The sequence below is a fragment of the Lacerta agilis genome, chromosome 8, assembly GCF_009819535.1.
Source record: "Lacerta agilis isolate rLacAgi1 chromosome 8, rLacAgi1.pri, whole genome shotgun sequence".
Taxonomy (NCBI): Eukaryota; Metazoa; Chordata; class Lepidosauria; order Squamata; family Lacertidae; genus Lacerta; species Lacerta agilis.
The window spans coordinates 53,821,780-53,836,338 of record NC_046319.1 but is presented as its reverse complement, the minus strand read 5'-3'; the positions used below and the strand labels follow the sequence as shown (position 1 = coordinate 53,836,338).

Here is a 14,559-nt window from a genome sequence, read left to right as displayed (position 1 = left end):
TTTTTATTAGCGCAGCTCAGGATGCAATGTCAACTTCTTACCCCGCAGGTCTGAAACACATAAAGAAAGTGAGGAAGATTGAGTAAGAATAATAATTTTTTATTTATACCCCGCCCATTTAGAAGCTTCAGGCGAATTGGCGAAGAGGACAATCAATTTAATAAAGAATGGGTGATTGAAAATTGAAAGCATTGGCAGGATTTAAAAAACACTTGCAATGAAGCCAGAATTATGATAAAAAATGAGTTTTAAGAAATATGCGAGAATATGATACAATACAGTTTGAAAATAATATCTGGGGAAACCATGGAGGGGTGGAGGGAAGTTGGGGGTTCTGAGAATCCTATTTGTAAACTGATTATTATTTGTGTATGATGTTAAATGCTAAAAGTGAAAATGAATAAAAAAAACTTTTTTAAATAAAAAAAAATAGAAGCATCATGTGAGGGAAAGGGCGGGGCTAAGCATTACCGCTCTCGGTTCTAATCGCAACCTGATCCCCACACGCCTTCTTCAGGCAGTTTCATATGCTAAACACATTTAGTGACACAAACACACAACTGACAAGGTGCAAAAGTCAGGCCTGGCTCAGCCTTCTTGCTTCAATCAGTGAACTTCCCTTCCAAATGCATAGCAGCCTGCATCCCTTGTTCTTTTACTCAAATTGTGGGCCATCAATGAAAAGACCTCATCTCTAATGCCCACCAGCAAAATTGATCTGGTAGGTGAAGACATGAACACGGCCCCTGAGGCAGATTTTTGATGCCCAGGCAGGCTTATGGAGCTTAGGCTACAAATGTGCAAATGTGAAAGAGAGAGAAAAGCTTCTATCCACTTTCTCCACAGTGTGGATAATTTTATAAACCTAACGTGTGTCTCCTCCTTTTTCCCTCCTAAATGGCAAAAGTCAAAGTTTCACAATTTAAGCAACTATCAGAATTTAAACATTGTGATTTTCCTGCTGCAGCACTAACCAATCGCAAGTGGACTCAAATACAGTTGTACCTTGGATCTCAAACGTCTTGGCTCCCGAACAAATTGGCTCCTGAACGATCAAAACCCAGAAGTGAGTGTTCCGGTTTTCAAATGTTCTTTTGGAACACGAATGTCTGACGCAGGTTCTGCGGCTTCCCCTTGGCTGCAGGAGTTTCCTGCAGCCAATCAGAAGCCGCGCTTTGGTTTCTGAATGTTTTGGAAGTTGAAAGGACTTCCGGAATGGATTCTGTTTGACTTCCAAGGTACGATTGTATTCCCTTTAGGCATCTGACTGAAAGCTGGGTTTAGAGATCGTCAGATTCCGACATAATTTTTGTCTTGGAGGGGGGGAAATGCCAGTGCTCCTTTTCCATCAAGACCCACCTTTGCACCTCCATTTTCCTTAGTTATTCAGAGAGCGGATGTGCACTTCACGGCCCATGCGGCACAACTCACACAGGCAACAAAGACACATTGACATGGCATCCCTAAAAACAGTGCCCTGTATGATTCAAACAAAGAAAAGAGATTTAATGAGACATAGCACCTCAAATCTGGAATACATTTTTGCTCCACATAACACTCCTTCAAGCCTTGCACACAGGCAGGTCTTTAGAAACATACAATGAGCCATTGGACAGGATCAGCTTAATGTGGGCATGAGGAGCATGCAGGTGTCATATTCTGGCTAAGATGCTGAGCTATGAACCAGGCAGTCCCTTGGAATCTCATCTCTCAGAATCAGAATCAGATATGATAATACTTTCCAGCCTCACATGACTGTTGTAAGGATCACAAGAAAATGTACAGGAAGCCCTTTGGATGCTCCAAAGCATTAAAACACTAAATATTATTAATATGAAAATCAGATCATGCACAGGAGAAAGATATACCCAATACATTTGTTTAAAAATGGTACCCTCCCTTCTTCCAAGAAGTTCACATTGACATTTTGCTGCACAACCATCCTATGAGGTAGGCTAGGATGAAAAATAGCAATTTCCCCATAGCTACCCATAAAGCTTCATAGCCAAGCAGGGATTTGAAAGAGGGCAACATGCTACAGTACTTGAGTGTGTTCACAGTGACCACTTACTGCTGGACAAGCCACTATTTCTATGGGGTTTGCACTTAACTAGTGGAAGCTTGGTGTTCTAGCACCACTTTACTCCTGTTTCCCCTGAAAGAGGCAGTTCATATGGTTCAGGAGCAGCATGGGCTGTCTGGTGAAAACAGTTACCTAGTGTGTTGTGGGCTCCTATGGGAGGAAGAGTGAGATAGCAGATAAAGAAATGTCTTCCTCTGCCTTCAGTCAAAACAGAGACGGGGATCACTATTTTCAATAATCCCTGCTGAAGTGCCTATATGGAAAAAAATATATCAAAGATGACATACTTCACAGTTTATACTACAGCTTTTGAAAAAGAGTCCAAACATCTATAAATGTCAGGCGAGCATTGAACCAACCTGCTCACACTATACAGTGGAAGAATGATTTGTTCAGCAAAAGAGAGAAGAGGTGAGAATACTTTGTAGGTGGCAGGGAGAAGTCCAACCCAATGAAAAATCAATATTGTCCTCCTTGCCAATTTCCACCACCACTGAGATATGAAGCTTTTTAACCAGGACCTGTTCTTCTGTTCTGCTTGTTGCACTCACCACATCACTTCTAACTTCCTCTGCAACATGACAAAGGCTTTTGTAATGCTACCCTTTGGATGGAATGAAAGACAACCTGGGCTGTTGAGAAAAAGCTGGAAATTGTTATCTGTGGTGTTGCAAAAGCAACAGAAATAATGTCTGCTCTGTTTTGTAATGAAACAAGCCAGTTCCAGGCCTCGGAATAAACTGTTCCCTGCTGTTGGTGTTCAAATTGCTAGAGAAGATATGGTGCATTTTATCACCTAGAATTATTATAGAGTTGGAAGGGACCACGAGGGTCATCTAGTCCAACCCCATGCAATGCAGGAATCTCAACTAAAGCATCCATGACAGATGGTCATCCAACCTCTGCTTAAAAACATCTGTTGAAGCAGCCTAGAATAGTATCAGCATCAGCTTTTTTTCCCTCATTGATGCCTTGCCCCATAAGATTATTCATTCCTCTCCCAGCCAACTCTGATAAAGGTAGAGGATTTGGGGAGAGGAGAAGTGGTGGAACTCAGTGGAAACTCTGCTTTGCATGCAAAGGTCCCAGGTTCAATCTCCAGCAATTCCAGGTAGGGCTCGGAATGTCTTCAGCCTGAAGACAGCTGCCAGTCAGTGAAGACAGTACTAAGCTAGATGGACCCAATGGTCAGACTCAGTATAAGGCAGCTTTCTATGTTCCTAAGAGACAGAGAGTTTGCTGAACAGAGGAGTAATCCCTCATTTGCATGATGCCTTTTTGCTGCTATCTGCCCTTGACAGAGGTTATTAAGGGGTGGCCCCTCCCTGAGTTCCAGGTCCTTTCCCTTTGTCCTCCCCCTCTTATTTAAATCGTTCTTTTTTAAATAAAGCAATTTACCACTAGGGTGGGAACATGTTGCCCTGCATCTTTTGTTGCACAACAACTCTCATAATCGCTAACCACTAGCCATGCTGACTGGGTCTGGTGGGAATTGGAGTCCAACAACACCTAGAGAGCCACAGTTGCCCCACCCCTGGCTTAAAGGGTAGTTGGGCACACTACTAAGTGCAGCGTGGTTTATACCCAGCCACCCACCATCTCAATTTGCCCAAATTTGTGCCCTGAGTCTTTTAAGAACCTGGCAATGCCCTTGCATCCAAGCCATTTCAGGTAGCTGAGAGAGGGAAGGTGACAGCAAAGGCCGGCAAGCAACTAATTCTCTGTTGCGTAGAGGGCTGCATTTATCCCAGGAACTCACCAATCCCCTGCTGTAGAGTACAGTGGTACCTCGGGTTACATACACTTCAGGTTACAAACTCTGCTAACCCAGAAATAACGCTTCAGGTTAAGAACTTTGCTTCAGGATAAGAACAGAAATCGTGCTCTGGCGGCGCAGCAGCAGCGGGAGGCCCCATTAGCTAAAGTGGTGCTTCAGGTTAAGAACAGTTTCAGGTTAAGAACGGACCTCCGGAACGAATTAAGTACTTAACCAGCGGTACCAATGTACTACGAACAAGTTGTGTAGAAATAAACCATTTCTTGGATGATGCACATTTCATTTGTTTCTTTCACTCTCCAGACCCCTGCTGATCAATGAGTAAGAGCACATCTACTGGGGGAACAGACTGTACAACACCACAAAATGTGATGGAGGAAAGTGTTACCGGAATGCCATAGGAGAGCCGCATGTGAGTCCGCAGGGCTGTCATGCCGCCAGGCACCAGTCCGAGGCAACAGTTCTCTCCATGTTTGCGTGACACGTAACAGGCCAGGATGGCCGGGCAGAGAAGCCCAACACAACCTGCCCAAATGAAACACACAGGTGAGGAGGCAAATATCAATGAAAGGGAATCAGTAACCCTAACCCTGCCCCTCTTAAAATATAATTCCTGCTAACTGTACTTTTTGCACAGATCGTCCCCTGTGTGGTTCCTTCATTTGTTAAGGGACCGAGACAGCAGGTGTGCACACAAACACTCAGACCAGTGCACAAACATAAACTTTAATAGTCTTTAAAACTAAGGACGGAATAACCGTCTATGAAAGCCAAGTGAAGGAAGAAAACAGCAAGCTGAACCTCTATTGATTTTTAAAGAATATCACACATTTTTATGCTGTTGGACTTGGGTACAGAAAGCGAACATCCCACACCCCTGCAAACCAAAACAGCCACATAAATAAAGGGTCACTCTAGGACCTACACTGAGGTTGCCCTGGATCCAAAGACCCATGGAACTAGTTCTGAGCACTAAGGGGACACTGGTCTTGCACTCCTTGAGAACCCCTTCCCTCCATGGCATAAGGCAAAGGCTTCCAAAAGCAGTTGTCATGTATAGTAGGGATTCTGCCACTCAAAGAAAATGGTAAAAGTTCCCTTGGACACAGCTGAAGGAATTGGGCATCTCAGCAAAATGTTTTCTGTATTTTGCAATTGCTTAATGAATCCCCTCAAATGTTTATTTATTTATTGCATTTCTATTCCACCTTTTTCTCCAAGGAACTCAAGATGGTGGGCATGGCTTTCCATGCATTCTGAATCTAAAGAACCCCACAACTTAGCTTGCTCTCTTCACAAAGAGCCTTGAGGTGCAACAGCTGCAGGTCTACATTGCAACAGGCGGCAAGTTTTAAACACATTAACCTGGAAGCAACATGGGAATCATTGGACAAATATCTGAGAAATGTGTTAAGGAGGGGAGTCAGTCTACAATAACCCGCAGCAGCTTCCCTCCATCTTATATAAAATTGATCTCCACAGGCTAAAATACAGCCAGACGTTTACTTACACATGGGGCAGTCTGAACAGCAGTCATACCTCCCACTGCTCCAGCTGCCTTCTGAGGACAGGGTCAAAGGTGAGACTGTGGCAACTGGCTGGCAGGTCACAGGCTGGGACATAGCTAGAGCTAAGGCCACTGGCGGCTCAGAAACAACCTCAAAAAGGCAAATCTGAATGGCAGCGACAAATGTTTTGCAAGCGGTGCTTAAAGGCAAACTCAAGTCTTCAGTTCCTTGTGGTCAGGCCACATGTGTATTTGAGCAATGGGGAAATGGTAAGCAGGAAGCAGAGGACTGCAAGGCCTGGTGAAGTTAGAGTGGAAATGAACCCCCCCCCCCTTTTTAGTGGCGATACTTCTTTCAGGAGTTTGTTCGCTCTGTCATGGTGTCTTCACCTCCCTCTTCAGGTAAAAAGGCTGCAAGATTGGCTTACAGAAATCAGTAATAAGATTGTCAGCTGAGGGCAATCTGGGACATGACACAAAATGGAAAAGAAATTGGAGGAAGGAGGAGAGACACAAATTCAGGCGCTTCTTAGTAACAAAGGCCAGCAGACATGGAAATAGTTCAAGGCAAGGAGGCACCCAAAGTTGCTGGTTTCTCAGCTGACCCCATTTGTTCACAGAATCAAACCTCTGCTTAACGACCTTCAATGAAGGAGAGTTCACCACATCTTGAGGGAGTCCATTCCACTGCAGGTCTCCCGAGTCTTATATTTGTGCAGCTGGTTCTTCCTGCCCAAGTGTAAAACCTTACATTTGTTCCTATTAAAATTCCTTTTGTTAGTTTGGCCCAGTTCTCCAATTTGTTTTTTTTGTTTAAGTATTTGCTTATTAAAGATTTTCTTGATTTACAAAGGTGTGTGCAATGTCTCTCTCGTATTTTTTCCATGTACAGTGGTGCCCCGCTAGACGAATGCCTCGCTAGACGAAAAACTCGCTAGACGAACGGTATTCGTCTAGTGGAAGCTGCCCCGCAAGACGAAAAAGTCAATGGGGCTGCTTCGCAAGACGAAAAATTTTCGTCTTTTTTTGTTTTTGTTTAGCGGGGCACCACTGTAACGTTTTTACAGATCACTTTTGGTTGTTGAGACATTAGGAAGAAAAGGGGGAAAGAGGTGGGGGGTGGGGAGATGGGTGGGGTGACAATGTTTCTATTTTACTTAATCTATGTAGGGTTTGGTGTCAGCGTTGTTTGTGTAGGTTCTCCGTTGTTCGCTTGTGCTCCTTTGGCAGTGAGAGAGGTTGGGGTTGGCGTAGGGTGTGAGTGTTCATTTGTGATTGGCTGTGGTGATCTTTGGTTTCCTGTGTGAGTGGGGTGGGTGGGTGTTTTTGATCAGGTTAGCCATATTGATTTGTATGCTGTCAGTAGATTCTTGTCATTGTCTTGTTGGGCTGTGTGTGTGATGAAGGGGAACCATACCGGGGTGAAGGTGTCTTCTTCTGTTTGTCCCCGTGTCATTTTCAGCTTACTGGTTAGTTTTTTCTAGTAGGGCTGTTTCCCATACTACTTGGTACCATTGGTCCATGCTTACTCCTGACAGGTCTTTCCAGTGTCTGGTTATGTTTCTGGCAGCTGAGAGTAGATGGGTTATGAGTTATTGTGGTGTAAGTGGGCATTATTGTCTTGGAAGTTCTCCAATCAGGCCTAATTAAGTCCCTCATGGGCTGGAGGTTCCTCATCACTAGTTTCAAACAGGACTTGCACTACTACGTCTTTTTGAGAAGCAGGGACAAAACCCTCCCTAAATATGGCATTCCTTTCTCTCCAGAAGTGCTGCAGACTTTGTTTTTGCTGCAAGAGACTAACATGATTAACCTAGAAGTGATTAAATTAACCCAGTGATGATGGCCTCTGAACCATATGAATAGGAGCAAGAAGACACATAAACAGACTTTCATATGCACCCAAGGCAGAGGAAACAGTGGTGGTTAAATCATTTATTGTCTACCAGCTGCAGAAGATGTTGCTCAATATGAGCCCCCTCCCAAACACAGGGTAGGTTTTGATTAGACTGGGCTGCCTTCAGTTGGCGATGCCTGCTTCTCTGCTTCTCTGGCCCTGGTTCTCTCTAGCCACTCTTGCCGCTTTTTCAGTCTCTGCGGGGCATTCAGCTTCTGCACCTCTTGGTAGACCTAGAGGGTTAATGGGAAGAAGGGAGACGAGAGGCAGTTAGGCAGTCAGTAGCACAGAGCAAGACTACAAAATCCCTGAGTTCTATTGGGAGTGGCCTAATCCCCATACCAGCTGACAATGGGCATTTACTATGTTTATTTTTATTACTCCAGGGGAAGGGCCATGGCTCAGTGACAGAGCACTTGCTTTACACACAGGTTCAATCTGTGGAACCCCCAGATAGGGCTGGCAAAGTCTCCTGCTGAAACCCTGGAGAGCTGCTGCCAGTCAGTGACTGGAGACAATACTTAGCTAGATGGCCCAAGAGTCTGACCTGGCACAAGGCAGAATCTCATATTTCTTACAGAATTCTAACACTGCACTCCTGCTATTTGGTGCTGCTCAGGGTGGCTGCTAACACCCTCAGTCCTACCCACTATGTGCCCCCAACACTACTGCTCATGCAAAATACAAAACAAAGGTAAGCTCCACTGAGGAGGGGGTGGAGGTTTTGCTGTCCTGCCTGGCAATTTAACAGAGTTAACATTGCTTTAAGAAAGCCTTCCCAAACCCAGTGCCCTCCAGATGTCTCCCAGTTGATGGGAGCACAAAGCAGCACCAGGCCCCTCCCAAGCTCATCTGTTACAGAAGAGGAGCTCTGCTTCCAAATGCCTGGGCAGCAACATGCCATGGTGGCTGTACCTTGTTGCACAAGGCTTTCTTGGCGATCCAGCGCCGGGTGGCTCTCCGGCAGTATAATGGGGGAAACTCATACTTGATGTCCAGGACCTTGCACGTCTTCTCAAAGACATCGTACTTGGTGTTGCGCAGGTACTTCAGCAGCATCTTCCGTCGGTCTATGGCTATCAGCATCTGGCGACGGTTGACTGTGTCCTGGGGACAAGGGTTACTTGTTGCTAGTTACCACTACTAATATTAATTGTTTATATCCCAGATCTCAGGACATCTTTCCAAGGTGACTGATCACACGAAGTATCAGCATATAAGAAATTGTGAGGATCCAGCTGGTGGTAGATGCTACAGTCCAAATGGACACAATAGTCCAAATGGAACAGCCTCTCTTGCTCTCCTGCTGGCATATAAAGCCCTAAACTACTTGGGGCCAGGATACCTTGCAGACTATCTTCTTTTATACATTTGTACATCTCCAGCCAATCATAAGATCTTAAGGGGGCCTTGCTAGGTCTACAGAGTTCAGTCAAATGAATCTATGCATCTAAGGCACCTATAAAGCGGGCCTTCTTGGTGATGGCACCCAACTTCTGGAACACCCTCTGCAATTTAGGAGGCAGGAAAAGGAGCACCTTTTATGCAGGCTTTCCCTGGACTATAAAGTTTTACCACACTGTTCTGTATTTACCGCTACGGATATTAACTGTTTTATTTTGTAAAATGCATTTATATTTTGGTTCTCACATCTTATGTAATCAGTGCTGTGCAACATCCAACTTTGAAAGAAATACTGACATTGCTTTGTATATGAACAGTGGCTGTAGCAGTTGGCACTCAATAGTAGCTCCACCCTGAAATACAAATTATCGGCTGGCTCTGAATACACCATATATTGTACTTGCATCAAAGACGGTTACCTTGTTGTGCATATGCAGATGTTCCTGGAGTGTGCGAATCTTGGCTGTCAAGAATGCAACTGCAACAGCAAAAGAAAGTCACTGCAGAGAGGCCAGAGACAAAGTGCCTATTTCAATGTTGAATGCTTTAAAAAAATGTGCATAGACATTGCCAACCAGCAAGCAAACATGGGGAACTGACCACTTAGAGCTGCCTGCTGGATGTGCTTCCATTATTCTAGAGCTTGCACTTGACTAATGACAGTTTGATGTTATATAGCTGGAAGACCTAATGGACTTCCCTCTGGCTACTTCAAAATCCTTGCGTGGACTTTGGCAGTATATATATTGCAGAGGTGGAGAACACTGTTGGCCTTCCAGGTGTTGTTGGACTGCAACTCTCATCAGTCCCAGTCAGGGGTCCTAGAACAGGGGTTTGTAGGTTCTTCACCTTGGTATAGAGCAAAAAGAGAAGCAGCACCACTCCACCTGCTCTGCTGAGAGACCAGCTCCATTTGGCTCCAGCTCTTTTATACAGGAAGGCAAAGCACATAAGCAGATCTGTCATGTTCTCTATATAGAAGGAAATGTCTCTCAACATTAGGAAATCATCTTGCTGCAACTCTGTCCAACACTGGCCTTTGCCAAGTAGGATCCAGTTGGGCCTCTGTTTCCAGATGTACCCTTTCATAGCTCCATTTTCTGCTATGTATCCCTTGAAGTGCCCGCTGGGGCTACTCCCTTGGGGCACAGACAGGATGACAGCGAAGGAAACAGGAGGCAGCAGCTTTTCTCTTGGGACATATTTTTCTGCTTACCTTGGACCTCTAAGGAGCTAGTGTCAGTTGGGGACTTCCGGACTTGGTCTGCTAGCTGCTGTTTCTTGATTTTCACTTTCTCCTTCTGCATGCAGAAGGGGAAGACAAAATTAATACAACTAGATACTAAGACAACTAGATAACTAATAGCCACTCAACTCCACTCCACTATGTCGGAATGGCAGGTCATCGTTTGCTTACAATGCCAACAGCAAACCTGCCTGCCTACAGAAAAGGCAGAAATTCTGCTTTTATGGCTTTTTTAATGGTAAAGCATGGGAGAGCGGGGGAATGAAGGAAGATTAGCCCCCAATCCCAATTTACCCATGTAAGAGAACACTGACCTGGCTTGCCATTTCCAGAGACAGCAACCTTCTCACAACATCGTCTACCCTGCAGGAAAGCAGAGAATCCTTTGATTACTTGTCCCCGAATTGCTTAACATTTGGGGAACAGCAATGAGAGATTAGAAATCAAGGGAGCCATGTTAGATATTAAAAATTTAATTTAAGTTATAGGAGCACTAATTTAGGACCTCCCCCATCATCTGAGGACCCCAGTCAATAAAATGAGGCTTAAGTGGTTGCATTTTGGGGGCCCCTAAAGGGCAGCCCAATGTGGCAGACTTGCTGTTTCCTCCATGAAGCCCCTTTTCATGAAACTCAGTCCTTCCCTGGTCCTTGCAAACCTTACTTGTCTATAACTGGGATGTTGTCATAAGGTTTCTTCAGCATTGTGGGAGGCAGATCATCCAAATGGCTGGGGATTTCTGCAACAACAGCAACACAGCAATAAGAGCACAGCAGCTGCCTTGCTAATTCACTCTAGTACATAATACTTTTCCCCAACAGTAGTCAGCCAAGTATTGGTGGAAACACATGAGCTGATGTCTAAAAGAGAAGCTCTTGGCATCTCTCAGTAGGTAAAGACAGGGAAGTACATTGTGGAAGCTAAAGAGGGACTCCAGTTGCAAAACATGGTGACCTACAAGCCAGCAGGAAGTTGGCTCACCTGGGCCAACAGAACATGTAGCAAGTTGTGTATCTTAACATGTCCAATCACCCTTTATTTAACAGAACTTGTGTGCTGCTTAATTGTAAACAAAACCTCTAAGCAATTTTATTTTCCATTTCAATGGATTAGGAAATGGGGTAAGAGACAGAGACTCAGACCCATAATATCCAGTACAGTCATGAAACTCCCTCAAAACCTGAATCCCAAACAGTTCAGATGACAGCCTTAGCAGACCAACTGCTTACAACAATAAGCATGCAATACAAACCTTGTTTTTTTCTACGGACAGGCCTGGCATAATCCCTGGCTGTTTGAAGGAGGGGGCTCTTATCTAAAAAGACAGAAAAGCAGCAGGGGTTACACTTGAGCCACATCAATGCAATACAATAACACAACAGCACAGTAGCCTTTTGCTCCTTGGAAGTAATTTGGCACATCAATTCTCTCTCTTGGTTTTTGGGGAGATTAAACAGCTCTTCCAGTCTGAGAACAATCTGTGGAGAAGCAATTTTTAGGCTCATAAGTAGATGGAACATTTCATATTTGAAGAAAGCATTCTGTTTTCTGCCGCACGGGCAATAAATGTGGGCAATGCACGAGCAGAGAAAGAGTAAGTTGCTCTGCCTTTCACCCCCAACAAGGCTGCTGCAATTACTCAGGTTGCTAGATGTGACCAAAAGTCACATTTTGGGCATCGGGCGAGGGAGGATGTCTAACAGCAAAATCCATTGCATATTCTGTTCTATTCTAAGTTCAGTAGGGTCATGCAGTTTCCAGTTAAAGTAGAGGTTCCATTACAGGGTAAGAGGAAATGGCTTCCAAGGCAAGGGGCATGTAAACAAGTTCTTTTGACATACAACAGCAACTTCTTAGTCACCATATTATTTTCACAATCCAAGGCCGTAATCAAGATCATTTAGTGCATTAAGACCAGGAACGAAAGAAATAGCCCACTCTACTGCCTCCTTGGTTGTGAGCTTGTTGTTGCATTGAACAGGTGGGGAGAGAGATGGAGTGAACGGCCTTGGCACATGGAAGATGACAAGTTATGCAAGAACCCGGGACAGAACCACAGAGACACCAAAGCAGCCCTCACTGCTGGGAAGCTTCATCTCCATCCACCAGATGCTTGTGTGGCACAGTGGTTAGTGTCAGACTAGGACATGGGAGACCAGTGTTCAAATCCCCACTCAGCCATTAAGCCCACTAGGTGACCTTGGGCCAGTCATTACATCTACTTCACAGGGTTGCTATGAGGATAAAATGGAGAGGGGCAGAAGATGTGTACAGCACCTTTAGCTCCTTGGGAAAAGGCGGAATATAAATGCAATAATAAAATAAATAAATAAATAAATAAGTGGGATGGTGGAATTTGTCTGCCACACAGCAAGGTAATTTCCAGAATGGTCAACTTCACCCCCCCCCCTGTCCTGCCTTCTGCTCCTATTACACCAACAAAGCACATGCATAGATGTGTGTGTCTATGGGTCTTCAGCGCCACTTCTCCTAGGTGCCTTAAAGCAGATTGACTCCCAATCATATTCATGCTCTTGGACAATGAGGCCACCCGGGTCCCCCTTTAATCCTATTTTTTTGATGAGATGCATGTGGCTTTTGCAAGCAGCTTGGAAGGCACCCTGTGGAAAGGGGCCTTTCTGTCACTTGCAGAGACGGGGACGGTGTGAATCCATTTCCCCCAACCTGTTGCCTTCCTGGTGTTCTGCACTGAAATCCCATCAACCCCCCCCCCCCCCAAACAGCGTGGCCGCGTTCCCTTGAGCTCCGCCCGGCTGTGCTGTCTGGGACAGAATGGGAGCTGCACCCCAAGGTGCCAGGTAGGGGGAGGCCGTATCTAATCCGAAGCAGAGGCCGTGTAAACGGGACCAGGTGCGCGCGCGTACTGAATTACTCAACCCCGGGCTCCTTACGCAGTGATCCCCGACCCGCCGCCGCCGCCGCTGCCACGTTCGAGCCGAGGCAGCTCCATCCGCGCAGCGCGGCAGCCCCCGCCGCCGAGACTCCCCTGAGCAACACCAGCGACATCCTCTCCCGGCTTAGTTCCTGGGCGCCGCCATCTTGGTGCGTCACGGGCCAGGTCCCCGCGTGAGCACCGAAAGCATCGATTGATACCCTGCGCGCCGGAGCCAATGGAAGAGCGCGGGCTGCCTGCGAGTTGGCTCAGTGGGAGCGACTTCAGTGCTTGGCAGAGATTGCTGACTTGGGCCACCTAGGCCAGTGTTGCCTGCTCTGGCTGGCAGCAGCTCTCCTTGATTTGGAGATGCCTGCTGGGGACTTTCTGGCGCTTTCTATCTGGCGCTGGGACTTTCTGCATGATGCAGAAAGGGCTCCACCACCATCTCCTTCTCCTTCTCCTTATACCGCGATCACTCGTAGTAAGATTATCTTCCATGAACACGGTCTTAACAGTGAGTCTGTAAGTGACCATGGAGGCCAGTTCTGGATCCACACCTCCTTCTACAGTGAGGTCATAGGTTTCTGGTGAACATCCTTCGGTTCCTCCATGATAATATGACAGCAACAATTGCAGATAACAATGGCTCTCAAAGTGAACCATTCACAGTGGGATCGAGTGTTAAATAGGGTTGTGTTATTGCCCGAACTCTATTTATTATTTTCATTGCCATGATCCTACACTTTGTCGAAGGGAAACTCCCCACCGGAGTAGAAATCATATATCGAACAGATGGAAAGCTCTTTAATCTGAGTAGGCTGAAAGCAAAGAGTAAGGTTGCCATAACTTCCATCATAGAGCTTCAGTATGCTCCACCACTACCAAGCTGTGGGTCCTCCCTAGCAGCTGGGAGCTGCCAGTCAGCTCAGGATTCTCTACAGACATCAACCTCCCCCAAATTGGTGCCTTTCAGATGTTTTGGACTACAACTCCCATCAGCCTGAGACAGCTACACCAAAAACATTTGCAGATTGGTGTACTTGACTGGGATTGTGTCCATCAACCATTATTTTGTAGCAGATGTGACATATGCAATGCTTTTCAAATCCAAAATGATTTTAATCGGAGATGGTGTAGGCTGAACCAGGAATCTCAGGTGCTCCCAAGAGGTGCTGCACCAGCAGAAGTAAGGGTCTCCCTTTAATTGTGGGAATAATATTTTTGTGACCTGTTCAGTGGCTGGTTGGTGAGGGACCCTTGACTTACCTTTAAAGGAACTCTGGGCTTGTTTCCACACTAAATTCCTTTAGCACTGCCAGTACACTTATTTACAGGTAGTGAAAGGGGAATTAAAACAGAGGTGTCATGCAGTCTTGGTGCAGTAATGCCCTTCCCTCTAAGCTCTATTTATAATGAGCTAGTTCAATTCTAATGTGCAGTAAAGCTCCAATGTGTTTTAAACGCCTTTTGAAATGTATGTGTCTGGCCAAGCTTTCCTGGTTTTTGACTTATTTTTTTTGGTATTTGTTTTGTGCTGTTGTGTTTCCAACCACTTTTTAAAGTATTTTTTTGAATACTAATATTTTTGTAATCCTTGCTTGGTTGGAGAAGGATAGCTGTTTTTCAAATTGCATATTGTTTCAGGAAGTACAAATATGGCAGTGTCACCTTTAAATGCAAACCAAATTTCCCCCCATCCCTTCTAGGGGACTGCAGCTGCCTTAAAGGTTTGCATGTGATCTGAGCAAG

General features: G+C 45.5%; 2 protein-coding genes across 2 annotated transcripts; both read right to left on the bottom strand.

Annotated features, from left to right (window-relative positions):
- Window positions 1-1,392: 1,392 nt before the first annotated feature.
- LOC117051285 (cornifelin-like) lies at window positions 1,393-5,701 on the bottom strand. Its single transcript, XM_033157512.1, has 4 exons — window positions 5,371-5,701; window positions 4,249-4,385; window positions 2,216-2,336; window positions 1,393-1,477 (listed from the first exon to the last, which is right to left on the bottom strand). Exons 1-4 carry the CDS (start codon window positions 5,480-5,482, stop codon window positions 1,464-1,466), a joined length of 384 nt encoding a protein of 127 aa, XP_033013403.1. The 5' UTR covers window positions 5,483-5,701; the 3' UTR covers window positions 1,393-1,463.
- Window positions 5,702-7,275: 1,574 nt separating this feature from the next.
- MRPS15 (mitochondrial ribosomal protein S15) lies at window positions 7,276-13,012 on the bottom strand. The gene is made up of 8 exons (XM_033157507.1): window positions 12,827-13,012; window positions 11,167-11,229; window positions 10,578-10,653; window positions 10,229-10,277; window positions 9,885-9,969; window positions 9,088-9,146; window positions 8,180-8,371; window positions 7,276-7,497 (listed from the first exon to the last, which is right to left on the bottom strand). The coding sequence occupies exons 1-8, from the start codon at window positions 12,939-12,941 to the stop codon at window positions 7,372-7,374; spliced, it is 765 nt and encodes a 254-aa protein (XP_033013398.1). The 5' UTR covers window positions 12,942-13,012; the 3' UTR covers window positions 7,276-7,371.
- Window positions 13,013-14,559: the final 1,547 nt, after the last annotated feature.